General features: G+C 47.7%; 1 protein-coding gene across 1 annotated transcript in view; it reads right to left on the bottom strand.

Annotated features, from left to right (window-relative positions):
• bub1 (BUB1 mitotic checkpoint serine/threonine kinase) overlaps window positions 1-17,500 on the bottom strand; it is a 28,225-nt gene that overhangs the window by 5,561 nt on the left and 5,164 nt on the right. The window contains exons 6-23 of the mRNA XM_037537523.1: window positions 13,533-13,615; window positions 13,229-13,266; window positions 12,549-12,724; window positions 12,033-12,160; window positions 11,622-11,837; window positions 11,051-11,247; window positions 10,470-10,546; window positions 10,267-10,383; window positions 8,408-8,515; window positions 8,193-8,268; window positions 7,642-7,708; window positions 6,924-7,098; window positions 6,583-6,643; window positions 4,644-6,014; window positions 3,734-3,974; window positions 2,642-2,912; window positions 1,011-1,151; window positions 1-79 (exon numbers count right to left, since the gene is read on the bottom strand). The exon at window positions 1-79 is cut by the window's left edge and continues 22 nt beyond it. Coding sequence (XP_037393420.1) covers window positions 1-79; window positions 1,011-1,151; window positions 2,642-2,912; window positions 3,734-3,974; window positions 4,644-6,014; window positions 6,583-6,643; window positions 6,924-7,098; window positions 7,642-7,708; window positions 8,193-8,268; window positions 8,408-8,515; window positions 10,267-10,383; window positions 10,470-10,546; window positions 11,051-11,247; window positions 11,622-11,837; window positions 12,033-12,160; window positions 12,549-12,724; window positions 13,229-13,266; window positions 13,533-13,615 — 3,622 coding nt within the window. The remainder of the gene's footprint in view (window positions 80-1,010; window positions 1,152-2,641; window positions 2,913-3,733; window positions 3,975-4,643; window positions 6,015-6,582; window positions 6,644-6,923; window positions 7,099-7,641; window positions 7,709-8,192; window positions 8,269-8,407; window positions 8,516-10,266; window positions 10,384-10,469; window positions 10,547-11,050; window positions 11,248-11,621; window positions 11,838-12,032; window positions 12,161-12,548; window positions 12,725-13,228; window positions 13,267-13,532; window positions 13,616-17,500) is intronic.

The raw sequence follows: 17,500 nt of genomic DNA, 5'->3' as shown, positions 1-17,500 counted from the left end.
GTGGTGAGCTTGGTGGCCTGGTAGACGGTGGCGAAAGCACCCTGACCCAGCATGAAGTCCACCCTCAGAGACTCCTCCACTGGTCATCAGAGAGAAACGTTAAGAGTTTAAACAGCAGGTTCTCACAGCTCAGGACTGAACTGATTAAAGACTTGGTGTGTTTACTTAAACAAAATCGCTCTAAAATATCCACACAGACACTCTGACAGACTGTAATACACTACAGGAAGCGTAGGGGGCGATACGGCTTCTACTGTTTCATTTAAAAAGCTCTATAATGTTCATATGATCCACACAGTCGCTCTGACAGACTGTAATACACTACAGGAAGCGTAGGGGGCGATACGGCTTCTACTGTTTCATTTAAAAAGCTCTATAATGTTCATATGATCCACACAGTCGCTCTGACAGACTGTAATACACTACAGGAAGCGTAGGGGGCGATACGGCTTCTACTGTTTCATTTAAAAAGCTCTATAATGTTCATATGATCCACACAGTCGCTCTGACAGACTGTAATACACTACAGGAAGCGTAGGGGGCGATACGGCTGCTACTGTTTCATTTAAAAAGCTCTATAATGTTCATATGATCCACACAGTCGCTCTGACAGACTGTAATACACTACAGGAAGCGTAGGGGGCGATACGGCTTCTACTGTTTCATTTAAAAAGCTCTATAATGTTCATATGATCCACACAGTCGCTCTGACAGACTGTAATACACTACAGGAAGCGTAGGGGGCGATACGGCTTCTACTGTTTCATTTAAAAAGCTCTATAATGTTCATATGATCCACACAGTCGCTCTGACAGACTTTGTCAGGATTTCATTCACCAAGTGCACTAGAAAAGCATTTTGCACTCTCAGTCTATAAAACAGCCCAAAATATAAATTTTTGCCCAGTTACTGTTACAGCTGAGTATTTTCAAAGCTCTAAAACACTGATCCAACCAATCAGATCATCACAAAATCAGGTGTGCTGTTAATGCTCCAGGTGAAGTGTTTACCCATCTGAACGGTCATCTTGGGGGTGATTGCAGGGAGGCTGCGTGTCCAGACGTTGAGGTTTGGGCAGGAGGAGAGAGGAGTCTTCAGGCTGGAGAGCAGAGACGCAATCAAGTCCTCATCCCACGGGTCAGCAACCAGCACTAGAGGGAGGAAACCATTTTTAATTGGACATTGAGCTCATTACACTAGAGTAGAGCTGCACCACAACAGAAGACGTAGATTTAGTGTCCTGATGCTACGGCTCTTTAGGCCCTGCCTGTGTGGGAGATCACCGGCGTCAGGGCAACTCTCACCTGCCCAACTGCTTCCTCACAAACCACCCGTCCCTTGTAAAACACCTCCAACAGAATGGCATCTCTCTAGTGACGCACTTAAATGAACATTCCCGACCAAAACCGGAATTCACAACACTCAAAGGTGCTGATTGTCACTAGAACCGAGAAGTAGAACAGCTCACTAACCGACATGTAACATTACAAGCTGTAAAATTCTGGGAACACAACACTTTCAGATCAGGAAACAAGGTGCGTCCATTATAACAGTGGAAAGCAGCTCACTTTTTAATATGTACAGCACGCGGATGGGAGCTCTAGCCCAGCAGTGTGCACGTTTTCTCCAGGAGGGGGCGCTATGAGCACACAAATCACTCAAGTGCTCCCCATTTAGAGAAGAAGTGGCCGTGAACCCACACCAGCAGGATCTAACCAACATTTTGCAGTTTACCCTCTCAGAAATAAAGGTTCTAGACTGTCTCTGGGTCAGTTCCCCTTCTGTCTCTGGGGTGGAACCCTCAAGGCTCCATCTCAGCACCTTCAGTCAGGGAACATAACGGAACCATAATCCACTGAAATGATCTGTTCTAAGCTGGACTGACTCCACACACCCCGCCTCGCCTCGCCTCCAGGCTTTTACTCTACTGCTCTGTTTTAAAACATTCGGTTATGAAAAGGAACAAATACCAACTTTTCACCTGGAGAACCTGATTGAAGCTCCACAAATCAGACCTTGGTGCACCTTTTCAGTAACATTTACACTGTTTGCACTTTGATGAACAAAAATAATGAACCTGAACAGAACCTTCATTCGTCACAGTTAATCTTTTCCAACCAAAATTTTAGGGGCATCATTGCAGTTCTCTTCTCTATACCACAGCAAAAGATGGTTTAATGCAGTGATGGCCGTCACAACAAACGTGCATCACCAGAAGTAATTTTAATATGCTGATTATTATTATCCTCATCATCTTTATCTGTTTTCGCAGCACAATGTATTTTATGTTTATATTGTGCAAGTTTCCAAGAGCTTCTTCATTATTTCTACATTAACTCTAATGTGTATCTGAAGTGCGTCCACTTTGCTATATTTCCAATAAAATATTTTGACAGTTTTGAGTGGCAGTTTGTAGAGCAGTGTGTGTTCAATGTAAATAACAGTTATAGCAGCGGTAATAACAGATTCATAATTGAGAGCAGAGGTTTGAGGGCTGTTCTAGCCTGTTTATTATTCCAGTCTCGCTAGAGCGTCTGCAAAACCTGACCTGCCAATACTGCGACCTTCACCACGCCAGCACAGGGGCCGTGATCCATCAACATGACCGCATAATGTAAACATGACTGATCGGTGTCAGTACCTGAGGAAGGGTAACCAGGTCCAGAACCCTGCTGAGGACTCATGGGAACATCACACTGCAGCTGGTGGGCAGCAGGAGGAACATCCACCACTGCAGATGCTTTAGACGTCTGTGGTGGCGTCATCAGCACATCCAGATCAGGTTCGGCCATGCGTGCCGGACTCTCCGCACAGAGCCAGTTCAGCCCTGGAGCCGGTTCTGGACTCATGGGGACGTCCTGGATCAGGTGTGAGGCTGGCTTTGGACTCAACAGGAGAGATTTCTGGACGACCTGCAGTGAAAGAGCGAGTGAAACGGCAAAAACAGAACTTACACCATACAAGATTTCACGAGATTTCATTCATAAACCATTTGAAGGGAAATTCCACCAACTGCTTATATGCCCTGCATAATTAAGTGAGCGAAAAAGTCAAGAGTGGTTTGGTGTGAAGTTCACAACCGTTCACAGTGGTGGTGATGGGAACCAGACGTTCCCATCACGTTGGGTCCCAAACAGACCCAAAGAAAACTCATTATTCCAGATTTTCCACTGTTTTCCATCATCAACATTCCATATAAGCTCAGAAGACTCGTGTAGGTTCTGTGGTGGTTCTGGATGGTAAATAAAGTGTCTATATCTGTGTTGTAGTCATGGCGACGCCTGGTTCCCATCACCACCACTGTAAAGACGTCTGAACAGTCTCACACCAAACCCTCGGAACCTCTGATTACACCTCACACTGTGACACACAGTCATAGACTTGCTGCTATGCGGTTTATGTTCCAGCGCACTGGTTGTTGCTGTTTATTTACTATTTTCAGATCCTCAGCTGCTTAGAAAAGCTCCTATTTGAGTGCTGGCAAAAGGTTTGAAAAGGAATCGTTACGCTCTAGATTTCTAATCAACAGACAATTCCTAATTTCAATTTTTCGACCCGCCCAACAGACCTAATGAGTCAATTAAGGTCTGAAGTAATTACGTTCTGAGGGGAAGGGTGTTCAAACTTTTTCACATGCCACAGAGGCTGTGTTTACTTCACGTCAAATAAACAACAAAATCTGTTGTCTGGCCAGGTGTGCCACACAGCTGTACTGCTATATTCCCATCCTCACCTCCACAACCCTCTTCTCCGATTTCCGCCTGTTAAAGGATCTCTTGGAAAGCAGAATTCCGGACTGCTCCAGGCTTGGGAATGGATGGTGATCTGATTCCTCCATGGGCTCCGGGCTCTGTGGGATGGGTTGTGGTTCAGATGGTTTCTCTGGACTCTGGTACACGCTCCATCTGGGTTTGGACCCGGCAGCCGGGGTTCCAGAGCCTTTTCCGTACGTCTGAGGTGCCTTGACCATAGACCTGGACGACAGAATGATAATTATCAAAATCGAACACTTTTCCAATGATGAGGACGATGCACAGTCCAGCAGTTGGTACTTCGGTCTGATAATTAGAAACTTCAGTTGATGAAATTCCAGGCTGAACAGTTTCTACTTCAGTACAGCTGATTTATTAGGAACTGGACACAATTATCCATAATTATTATGGCTGCATTAATTGAGTCTTCAATAACATTAATTACGAAAAGTACAAAAAAAAAAAAAAAAAAAAAAAAAAAAAAAAAAAGACTGACGACTTCTGTTCCACTGCACTTTGAATGACAGCAGAGCTGTCAGTGAGCAAAGTGAGAGGAACTGACGGCCGACAAAAGAGGAGAAGATCTGAGGAACAGACTGAGAAAGAAGTTCTCGGATCAATCGAGGGAGGGGGGGGGGTCCAGCAGTGGAGAGACCTCCGAGACCCGACTAGCCTGAAGTCGGCTTCCTATTCAATTTCCCCCGTTCCACCTTAAATGGTGCAGCAGCTGAAGAGAGGGGTGTGTTTGTTTTTGGCTTTTGAGTTCATAATATCATCAATCATTCTCCAGAATCACATACTGCACCTTTAATTGCAGCCCTAATAATCACAGATACTAAATTCTAAAAGGTAATACATCAAAAGACTTTTGGCCGTGTCGGCCAGCCCTACCTGACCATCACATCCAGGTCGGGTTCGACGAGTTGCGCTGAGCTGTCCACCTGAAGCCAACCGAACCCCAGGGCCGGTTCTGGACTCATAGGAACATCCTGGTGGATCTCTCGGATCTGCTGTTTTTCTGATTTGCGCCGGTGGAAAGACCTCTTTGGCAGGAGAAGATCAGCCTCTCCTTGACCAGAACACACGTCCAGTCCCAGAGGCTGCAGACCGCTCGAGTGAGGCTGGTCTGGTTTGAGCTCCGTCACTAAAGGCAGGCAGGAGGAGCTGAGCACTCTGTTCACCTGTAGGCCAGCAGAGCTGAGCTGGTCTGCTGTGTGTTCCTTGTTAGAACCTGTTTGGCTGGTTCTCTCTGGGCTCTGGTAGATGCTCCAGCTGGGTTTGCTGCTGAAGCTGGAGTTAACCTGCAGGCCGGTTGAATTGAGCAGGTCTGATCTGGGTTCTCTCACCAGATGCATGCTGTTTGAGTGCAGTTCTCCATTAGAACCTGCTTGGCTGGTTCTCTCTGGGCTCTGGTAGATGCTCCAGCTGGGTTTGCTGCTGAAGCTGGAGTTAACCTGCAGGCCGGTTGAATTGAGCAGGTCTGATCTGGGTTCTCTCACCAGATGCATGCTGTTTGAGTGCAGTTCTCCATTAGAACCTGCTTGGCTGGTTCTCTCTGGGCTCTGGTAGATGCTCCAGCTGGGTTTGGTGGTGAAGCTGGAGTTAACCTGCAGGCCAGTTGAATTGAGCAGGTCTGATCTGGGTTCTCTCACCAGATGCATGCTGTTTGAGTGCAGTTCTCCATTAGAACCTGCTTGGCTGGTTCTCTCTGGGCTCTGGTAGATGCTCCAGCTGGGTTTGGTGGTGAAGCTGGAGTTAACCTGCAGGCCGGTTGAATTGAGCTGGTCTGATCTGGGTTCTCTCACCAGATGCATGCTGTTTGAGTGCAGTTCTCCATTAGAACCTGTTTGGCTGGTTCTCTCTGGGCTCTGGTAGATGCTCCAGTTGGGTTTGCTGCTGAAGCTGGAGTTAACCTGCAGGCCGGTTGAATTGAGCTGGTCTGGTCTGGGTTCTCTCACCAGATGCATGCTGTTTGAGTGCAGTTCTCCTTTAGAACCTGCTTGGCTGGTTCGCTCTGGGCTCTGGTAGATGCTCCAGCTGGGTTTGGTGGTGGAGTGAAGGGCCCTGATGGGCTCGGCCGTGTGGTCGAGAGCCAGCGGGTTCCTGCTGAGGCTGTAGCAGGTCTGGTTGTGGGTCTGAGAGAGCGTCTGGTTCTGCTTTGGGAGACTCACTCCCTCTCCCACGATGGTGCCCTGAGCCCTCATACTGCACTCCGCAGCTTCAGACGGCTTCTCCTCAGACGGACTCTGCTCCAGGATGGGACTGGAAACCACCAGACGGACAATGTTTTGAGATGCATATAAAATGTAAACATAACCATCAGCACATTAAAACCCCCTGGAGAATCAACTCATCGACCAGCCGGCCTGCATTACTTCCTTTCGCTTCGATTACATGAAGACGTTGCAGATGTGATACTGGAAAATACAGCATAATGACTCTAAAACAAGAGATTAACTTTATTAATCCCTTCAGCAAAACTCAATAAAATAGATCAATACAGTGATTTACATTCAGCATAGAGGTGGGCGATACGGCAGGTATAACATCGCGATCCTACAAGAAAGTTTCACAAGGTCACAAAATCTCTTTCAGACAGGAGAGAAAAAGATCCAGCAGCGCTACAACTACACAAAAACTGAACACACTGATCTTTACTCAGCACTGGGCACTAAATCCAGGACTAACGACTAATCCTGGACTAATTCTGATCAGGGTCTACAAGCACTGACGACTGACGATAAACAATATGATCAAAGACAGCTCAGCGTACTGCGCTGATATCATTCATCATCACGGAGGAGAAGCAGAGCTTTCTGATGAGAAGTACCTGAGTTTGGCGGGTTGGCGCTGGTAGGGGTTCTCCTCCGTCCCACTGAAACCTCTGCTTTCTACACAACAGAACACACGACACACCATGACAATCCATCATAAATCAGGAACAGTGGCGTGGTGTTTACAGTCTCCCGGCACTGAGAAAGGGCAACGCTAATGCCAGTAACGCTACGCTGTGGCTGAAGGTGGAGTTGGGTCATGTATAGCCGGTCTCAAGGTGAGTATTTACACGTAGACATAAACAAATAAACAAACAAAAAGTGTAAGAGTGTGTGTGTGTGTGTGTGTGTGTGTGTGTGTGTGTGTGTGTGTGTGTGTGTGTGTGTGTGTGTGTACCCTGGTTGTGCTCGGTGTCCCAGGTGTACGGGGTGGTGGGGTGGAGGGGGGTGGACACCAGGTGGGCGGACATGGCGAAGTCGCGGGTGTGGTTCGGGCAGGCGGTTATGGAGGCGTATCGAGGACCCCACATCGCACTCTCATCTGTAAGAGACTCTACACCCACAGGAGTGTCCTACACACACACACAGACACACACAGACACACACAGACACACACAGACACACACACACAAATGTAAAAATTAATTATTAATAAAATAAATAAATAAATAAAAGGAACTGCCTCCTCATTATTCTCCTCCATCACTGTAATACTCCATCATCTACATTAACTCAGGAAGGTGATCAGAGGAGCGGTGGAGTTCGAGTCGGCAGCGTCTGAGATGTTTAAACGCAGAGTTAGAAGAGAAAAACATCTCCCAGTGAAAGCCGCGTTTTACAGTAGGAATAAATGGAGCTCATTATGCTGGTAGTGAACTACGCTGCCTGACTCAGCCGCCTCAGAACCAGAGAAACGGGCCTTAAACAGAAGTCAGGACCCTGCTGGGGTTCATCCTGAAGTTAGGACAGGATTTAGGAGGTTTAGTCCAGTCAGGATGTTTGTGTGACGCTGTTTTCTGATCTGGAGTTAATCATGAGGTCATGCAGGGAGGAGCTCATGGAGACCAAACGGATTTCAGGGTCAGGATGAAGGTTAGAAACCTCCTTTCACTCACGTTGGGTTTGGACACTGGGATCTCCATCAGCGCTCGAGCTGCTGGCCTGGCCTTCTCCAGCTCCTCTCTGAAACACACACAGCAGTGTCAGCTCTGCAGGAACCTCACCCCTCAGCTCATGGAGAAGTTCTCCATGGTTCTGACGTCACAACCACGTACACATTCAGTCTACAGCTGTTTAGCCCCACCCACTCACGCTCATACACGGCACCCTGCTTTCTGAACAAGGCGCAACAGAGCACAGCCAATCAGAACCGAGCTCATTTCCATGTCAGTCTTAAAGGCACGGTAAGTAAAACAGCCTGTTTGCCCCATTTACACCCAAACAATTCAAAAAGAACAATATAATAATAATAATAATAATAATAATAATAATAATAATAATAATAATAATAATAATAATAATACGCTGCAGCGTAGCTGTAAAGTAGAAGAAATTAAAAGACATAAATGAGCTAATTCAGCAGTCAAGGAAATATGAACTAAGACATGAATATAAGAAAAACAGGTTATGGGCCCTTTAAAGGTGGGTAATGAAGGAACAGCCGTACCTTCTGCTTTCACCATTTTCATCCTGATATATTCTGAAAGGCGCTGAAGGAGGTTTGGCTGACGAGGGAGCAAAACCTTCAAAAGACAAACACAGCAAGTCCTTATTAACTGAAAAGGGCTCGATTTCCTCAGCAGGTAACGGTGTCCTGAACCTGGAGCCGCGAGACGCATCACTCCAAACATCAGCATAAACAGTAGGGGGCGCCACTCTTACCGTCCACTCTGCACTTCTTCTCGAAGCTGTCGTCGGCCGCGTGGCTCGTGGCGTCGAACAGCGTGTCCTGCAGCAGCGTCGGAGCCTGGAACATGTCCATGATCACGTCTAGACGAGAACGAGACGAGCTTTGTGATGTTAGAGTTTAAACATGCCGTCTGCTGCCCGGAGCGTCCGGTCCACGTACAGAAACCACGCTGCCCGTTTTGTGATGTCACAAAAGTGAGCACATTTTCATACATCTGCCTATTCAGCTTACAGCAGTTTAACTCCGCCCATTCATGCTGAAGTTAAAATGAGACTTCCAACCTGGACTGCCTTTTACATTTAGCTCAAAGTAGGGCAGCCAATCAGAACAGAGATGATTTACATATCAGTAAGTTGCATCAACAGTGATTTAGCTTGCTTTAAATCAAGGCTTGTCTATTAATCATGCTGCACTGAACTTTAAACCTAGTTTTAAAACAATCAGGGCTACATTTAAGCACCTCGGCCACGGATACAGCCAGGCACACCTGGCCAGATGTGGGATTTGAAGCCGCAACCTTCCGCCTCACCTCACCTACCACTAGGCTACTGGCCGGCAGGTAAATCCGGGGTTACACTACACAATTTCACCCTGATTTTAGTCCAGATTCTCAGTCTGAGCTGGTCGGCCCGAGCCTCAGACTTCAGGTCAGCGGGTCGAGTCGCGTGTCTGAGGGGGGCTGTTTTATCAAACGTTTGACTTTTTGACCCAAATCTGATGGAGATCTAGTGTAAACTGATCGACGGCTCAATCGGACACGGATTCCTGCAGCAGCCAATGAAAACCGAGGGCACGATAGAAGAAAACACAGCAAGTAAACAAAGGAAAGCGGCGAAAAGGAGCAAAGCTTTTTCATACACGAGTTCACGAACGTTTAAAACCCCGTTGGTTAAAAAACCCAAAGTGATCACGTTTTTCAATCCATGGCCGTCACTTAAACACGTTTACCTGCTGCTTCTTTACTGCGTCAGTGCAAACAGAGAAAACAGCAGCAGCAGCTCCACCTTCGTTACTGGGCTCTCCCATTAAGCTCAGCGGGTTCTGTTCGGTTCAGCGGGTTCTGTTCGGTTCAGCGGGTTCTGTTCGGTTCAGCGGGTTCTGTTCGGTTCGGTAGCAGCTCTAAAGTGGAGTAGTGTGCGATCCCCAAAATTTCAGTCGCCCAAATAATCTCCAAAAACCAGGGTGATGGTGTGAGACGCCCAGTCTGTTGGAGCACCCAACCCTTGAAAGGTCATGAATTAGATTAGATTAGATTAAATGACCGTTTTTGTGTGATGAGGGCAGTCGTGGGCTGGAGGTTAAGGAATCAGCCCTGTGACCGGAAGGTCGCCGGTTTGATCCCCAGCACCGACAGTGTCCTTGAGCAACCCCCCAACTGCTCCCCGGGCACCATGGATAGGGCTGCCCACCACTCCGGGCAAGTGTGCTCACTGCCCCCTAGCGTGTGTGCGTTCAGTGTGCATGTGGTGTTTCACTTCACGGATGGTTGAAATTTCCCCGATTGTGATTAAAAAGTGTCACTTAACTTATTAACCCCACAGTGGGGAAACTTCACCTCTTGCCCCCATTAGTAAACAGATAATTAGTAAATAAATAAAGGCGGGGGGGTCGGGGGGGATGGGGGTGGAGTATGGTCTCTTTAGAGGAGCCGTGATGTGAGCTGGTGCTGGAAGTGTGTGCAGAGTGAGCGTGTGCAGAGTGAGCGTGTGCAGAGTGAGCGTGTGCAGAGTGAGTGCGTGCTGAGTGAGTGCGTGCAGAGTGAGCGTGTGCAGAGTGAGCGTGTGCAGAGTGAGCGTGTGCAGAGTGAGTGTGTGCAGAGTGCGCTGCTTACCCAGAGCCTCTCGCGTGTTCACGGTGGGAGAGGGAAGCGCACGCGAGGGAGTCGCCGAGATCAGACCCAGAGACGTGTTAGGAGTGACGTGAGAGTGATTAAAGGCTCCATGAGACACTGAGAAAGACAGACAGACAGACAGACAGACGTAAGTTTGTGGTTGTTTATAGTGAACGTTCAATGTGCCTGAATTCTTCACTTACCGTCCGCGTTGGCGTCCGCGTTGGCGTCCGCGTTGGCGTCCGCGTCTCTGTCTGCCTCCACGTGTTCAGATGTGTCTCTGTAAAACACAGCAAAGTGAAAAACGAGCAGAAGACGGTCCAGTGGCCCAATAACCCCACCACACACACACACACACACACACACACACACACACACACACACACACACACACACACACACACACACAGCCAGTGAGCAGTCTGAACTCTTCAGACTGATGGAGAATGATGTATATGGTTCTATACAGCACCAAAAAGGGTTCTGCTGTTACAGGCCTGGCATCACACCTACAGAAGAACCCTTTTCAGAGGATCTATAAAGCATCATCAGCACATTCTCTGTCAAACTGAAGAACCCGCTCTCGATGCAAAGAACCCTTTAATCATGCAAAGTGTTCTCCGAGTGTTCATGGTTCTATATGGAATTATGTTCCTCACTAAAGAACCCCATTTTTAAAGCGTGTACTCACTGTTCTGCATTATGGGATCATTCCATCATATTTACAGGGTTCACTCTGTTTATAGACTCCAGACAGTGGCGTCCGTCTGCGTCCGTCACTCACCGCACTGACGCTGCCGGGTTCTGTGCGCAGCCTTCGAGGACCGAGCGCTCGGCCTGGCTCACGGTTCTCTGGTCCACCGGCCGTAGCGGAGCCGCGGCACGTGTGTCCGAGTCTGCCGGCGAGGCCACGGTGGCGCCGAATCCGTGCTGAGCTCTGGAAGCTGAGCTCAGAGGCAGACTCGGTCTGGACGCCGGGACCTGAGAGTGGACGACAACAACAAACATCACACACAGTATGTAATAAACTTGTAATAAACATTAAGGCTTTTGTAGTGAAATCACTTTATTACAGTCTTATAATCCATTACCTACAACGCTGATACACTGCAAGATTAAAGTGGGTGCATTTGATAACATTGAGGTTGTGAACTTACTGCCCCTTTAATGTTTTAATTCAACCAATCAGAAGCAAGAAAAACACCCTGTGACATCACAAGTACAAATAAGTACCCGACCAGTGCACTGCGTTCAGCATTCAAGCCTCAGGCCAGAAGAAAAATGGATACACGGATATTTTTTGGGCAGATAGATAGATGGATAGGACCCATCGCCCTCCCATCGTCCACTCCTACCTTGCCGCTGCTCCAAAGTAGGTGGGACTCCGACTTCCTCCCGCTCCGCAGGGGGCGCTCTGGGGCCGGCTGAAGCCCCATAAAGGATGAGGAAGGCTGTTCAGGCACACATACGGGACGTGCGGCGGCAGTTTCGGGTACAGCTGGAGTCAGAGCTGGCCTCGCTGACCGGTCCAGCGGGTCCTGAGGACGGCGTGATTCGGCACTAATCAGCTCCTACAAACACAGACAAACACCTACGAGTTAAAAGGGACAGTTCAACAAAACTTCCATGACTTCTCCAAGTGCTTTTTAATCCGTGATCAAATTTTCCCTGCGGAGAAATGGACGCGTTGAGCCCAGACAGCAGATGGCGCTGTTCTGCACTGTCCCACCGCATACAAAACGGCACGTATTCAGAAACTGCGTCACCTGCTGCGAGGGTGAGGTTCGGATCTCCTGCTGTTCATCTGTAGTCAGTTTGCTGTTCAGCTCCTGCAGCAACTTCTTCATCCTCACCACCTCCTCCTCCTCTTCCTCCCACTTCCGTATCGCCTCCTCTGAAACACAGACAGCGCTCGTTACAGCTCTCATGCAGGGCGCTGTGCGGCAATAGTCCCCAAAGAAAACTGATTATTCCAGGTTTTCCACTATTTTCCATCATCAACATTCCAGATAAGCTCAGAAGACTCGTGTAGGTTCTCTGGAGGTTCTGGATGGTAAATAAAGTGTCTATATCTGTGTTGTAGTCATGGCGACGCCTGGTTCCCATCACCACCACTGTAAAGACACTCAATTATGGGGGAATTTTGAAGTTTGGTAGAATTCCCCTTGAAGTGTAGCACTACTGCTCTGCTGGTGGTCCATATGGAGACCTGTGGAAATGTCCTCATGCTGGTGGAGCTCCCCTCCAGCCCTATGCAGTGTCTGGGCGTGTGCTGGACTGACCTTGCTTTCTCTGAAGCTCCTGCTGTCTGCGCTTGGTGAAGTATCGTCGAGCTCGGAGCTCCTCAAAGGAAAGTTCGGAACCTTCACACTCCAGTTCCTTCACGCAGTACATGGACACGGACTCCACCGAGCTGCTGCAGCTGCTGGGCTGGGGGTTATTCTCCGAACGGGAGACTCTGAGGACGGACACACGGACACACGAGCTTTTAAAACTCCAATTAGAACTTTTGTGTGGTTGGATGATCAAAAACAGCCATAACTCAGGTTTTCCAACCTCTCCCCATCCCTCACAATTAAACGGGCTGTTTTTGTTGCATGCAATATGTAAATGACCTCTGTTCTGATTGGTTGTGCCTCTGGGCTGAAACACTCCATATAACTTCAGTGTGAGTGGGCGGGGCTAAACTGATGCAGGCTGAATGTGTGATGCATGTAAATGAGCTGGTTTTTGTGACATCACACTTGGATTGGGTGTAGCGGCAAATTAATGGTATGTTATGAAATTTTAGCAATGTTTACATACATCATTACCACTGTCTGATGTCACAACCATGAAGTGACCATCACCACACAATCCAGCACAGACTACAATACAGGGTAGCCAATCAGAACAGGGCTCATTTACATGCATCAGTCTTACAAGGTTTTAAACAGGGTCAAAAGGAGAGTCCAGATCTTACATGCGGACGGTTCGGTCAGATGGACTGTTTTCTGGCTCCTGCAGAGAAATCAGAGCAATGAAAACACTTCAGAACAAAATCATACAGAACCCAAAACCGCCCGATCCAAACACTGAGAGTAAACACAAACCATAATAGATAGATAGATAGATAGAAATAATAATAATGATTATTATAATAATAATAATGATTATTATAATAATAATAATAATAATAATAATAATAATAATAATAATAATAATAATAATAATAATAATAATAATAATAATAATAATAATAATAAAACCCTGCAGGGGCTGCGTACCTTACACTGCGACTGGAGCGTCTCTCTCTGTCGCAGATTCTGATTAACCAGCTGAGAATTCTGCAGAGGATTCCTCACATGATCTGAGTCACACAGCAACACAGCGCTCGTTACCGCTCGTTACAGCAACACAGCGCTCGTTACAGCAACACAGCGCTCGTTACCGCTCGTTACAGCAACACAGCGCTCGTTACAGCAACACAGCGCTCGTTACCGCTCATACAGCAACACAGCGCTCGTTACCGCTCATACAGCAATACAGCATTCATTACCGCTCATACAGCATTCATTACCGCTCATACAGCATTCATTACCGCTCATACAACAATACAGCATTCATTACGGCTCATACAGCAATACAGCGCTCGTTACCGCTCATACAGCAATACAGTGCTCGTTACCGCTCATACAGCATTCATTACCGCTCATACAGCAATACAGCATTCATTACCGCTCATACAGCATTCATTACCGCTCATACAGCAATACAGCATTCATTACCGCTCATACAGCATTCATTACCGCTCATACAGCATTCATTACGGCTCATACAGCAATACAGCGTTCATTACGGCTCATACAGCAATACAGCGTTCGTTACGGCTCATACAGCAATACAGCGCTCGTTACCGCTCATACAGCAATACAGCGTTCATTACCGCTCATACAGCAATACAGCGTTCGTTACCGCTCATACAGCAATACAGCGCTCGTTACCGCTCATACAGCAATACAGCGTTCGTTACCGCTCATACAGCGTTCATTACCGCTCATACAGCAATACAGCGTTCATTACCGCTCATACAGCAATACAGCGCTCGTTACCGCTCATACAGCAATACAGCGTTCGTTACCACTCATACAGCATTCATTACCGCTCATACAGCAATACAGCGTTCATTACCGCTCATACAGCAATACAGCGCTCGTTACCGCTCATACAGCAATACAGCGCTCGTTACCGCTCATACAGCGTTCATTACCGCTCATACAGCAATACAGCGTTCGTTACCGCTCATACAGCAATTCAGCGTTCGTTACCGCTCATACAGCAATACAGCGTTCATTACCGCTCATACAGCAATTCAGCGTTCATTACCGCTCATACAGCAATACAGCGTTCGTTACCGCTCATACAGCAATACAGCGTTCGTTACCGCTCATACAGCAATTCAGCGTTCGTTACCGCTCATACAGCAATTCAGCGCTCGTTACCGCTCATACAGCAATACAGCGCTCGTTACCGCTCATACAGCAATTCAGCGTTCGTTACCGCTCATACAGCAATTCAGCGTTCGTTACCGCTCATACAGCAATACAGCGTTCATTACCACTCATACAGCATTCATTACCGCTCATACAGCAATACAGCATTCATTACCGCTCATACAGCATTCATTACCGCTCATACAGCATTCGTTACCGCTCATACAGCAATACAGCGTTCATTACCGCTCATACAGCATTCATTACCGCTCATACAGCAATACAGCATTCATTACCGCTCATACAGCAATACAGCATTCATTACCGCTCATACAGCATTCATTACGGCTCATACAGCAATACAGCATTCATTACCGCTCATACAGCATTCATTACCGCTCATACAGCATTCATTACGGCTCATACAGCAATACAGCATTCATTACGGCTCATACAGCAATACAGCGTTCATTACCGCTCATACAGCAATACAGCATTCGTTACCGCTCATACAGCAATACAGCATTCGTTACCGCTCATACAGCAATACAGCATTCATTACCGCTCATACAGCATTCATTACCGCTCATACAGCATTCATTACGGCTCATACAGCATTCATTACGGCTCATACAGCAATACAGCATTCATTACGGCTCATACAGCAATACAGCGTTCATTACGGCTCATACAGCAATACAGCGCTCGTTACCGCTCATACAGCAATACAGCGCTCGTTACCGCTCATACAGCAATACAGCGTTCGTTACCGCTCATACAGCAATACAGCGCTCGTTACCGCTCATACAGCAATACAGCGTTCGTTACCGCTCATACAGCGTTCATTACCGCTCATACAGCAATACAGCGTTCATTACCGCTCATACAGCAATACAGCGCTCGTTACCGCTCATACAGCAATACAGCGTTCGTTACCGCTCATACAGCATTCATTACCGCTCATACAGCAATACAGCGTTCATTACCGCTCATACAGCAATACAGCGCTCGTTACTGCTCATACAGCAATACAGCGCTCGTTACCGCTCATACAGCAATACAGCGCTCGTTACCGCTCATACAGCAATACAGCGTTCGTTACCGCTCATACAGCAATACAGCGTTCGTTACCGCTCATACAGCAATACAGCGCTCGTTACCGCTCATACAGCAATACAGCGTTCGTTACCGCTCATACAGCGTTCATTACCGCTCATACAGCAATACAGCGCTCGTTACCGCTCATACAGCAATACAGCGTTCGTTACCGCTCATACAGCATTCATTACCGCTCATACAGCAATACAGCGCTCGTTACCGCTCATACAGCAATACAGCGCTCGTTACCGCTCATACAGCAATACAGCGCTCGTTACCGCTCATACAGCAATACAGCGCTCGTTACCGCTCATACAGCAATACAGCGCTCGTTACCGCTCATACAGCAATACAGCGCTCGTTACCGCTCATACAGCAATACAGCGCTCGTTACCGCTCATACAGCAATACAGCGTTCGTTACCGCTCATACAGCAATTCAGCGCTCGTTACCGCTCATACAGCAATTCAGCGCTCGTTACCGCTCATACAGCAATACAGCGCTCGTTACCGCTCATACAGCAATTCAGCGTTCGTTACCGCTCATACAGCAATACAGCGCTCGTTACCGCTCATACAGCAATTCAGCGTTCATTACCGCTCATACAGCAATACAGCGTTCATTACCGCTCATACAGCGTTCATTACCGCTCATACAGCAATACAGCGCTCGTTACCGCTCATACAGCAATACAGCGTTCGTTACCGCTCATACAGCATTCATTACCGCTCATACAGCAATACAGCGCTCGTTACCGCTCATACAGCAATACAGCGCTCGTTACCGCTCATACAGCAATACAGCGCTCGTTACCGCTCATACAGCAATACAGCGCTCGTTACCGCTCATACAGCAATACAGCGCTCGTTACCGCTCATACAGCAATACAGCGCTCGTTACCGCTCATACAGCAATACAGCGTTCGTTACCGCTCATACAGCAATTCAGCGCTCGTTACCGCTCATACAGCAATTCAGCGCTCGTTACCGCTCATACAGCAATACAGCGCTCGTTACCGCTCATACAGCAATTCAGCGTTCGTTACCGCTCATACAGCAATACAGCGCTCGTTACCGCTCATACAGCAATTCAGCGTTCATTACCGCTCATACAGCAATACAGCGTTCATTACCGCTCATACAGCGTTCATTACCGCTCATACAGCAATACAGCGTTCGTTACCGCTCATACAGCAATTCAGCGTTCGTTACCGCTCATACAGCAATACAGCGTTCGTTACCGCTCATACAGCAATACAGCGTTCATTACCGCTCATACAGCAATTCAGCATTCGTTACCGCTCATACAGCAATACAGCGTTCGTTACCGCTCATACAGCAATACAGCGTTCATTACCGCTCATACAGCAATTCAGCGTTCGTTACCGCTCATACAGCAATTCAGCGCTCGTTACCGCTCATACAGCAATACAGCGCTCGTTACCGCTCATACAGCAATTCAGCGTTCGTTACCGCTCATACAGCAATACAGCGCTCGTTACCGCTCATACAGCAATTCAGCGTTCATTACCGCTCATACAGCAATACAGCGCTCGTTACCGCTCATACAGCAATTCAGCGTTCGTTACCGCTCATACAGCAATACAGCGCTCGTTACCGCTCATACAGCAATTCAGCGTTCATTACCGCTCATACAGCAATACA

This window comes from Pygocentrus nattereri, chromosome 4 (genome assembly GCF_015220715.1).
Source record: "Pygocentrus nattereri isolate fPygNat1 chromosome 4, fPygNat1.pri, whole genome shotgun sequence".
NCBI lineage: Eukaryota > Metazoa > Chordata > Actinopteri > Characiformes > Serrasalmidae > Pygocentrus > Pygocentrus nattereri.
Note: the sequence above shows the minus strand (reverse complement) of the source record. Positions and strands in the feature narration are given on the sequence as shown.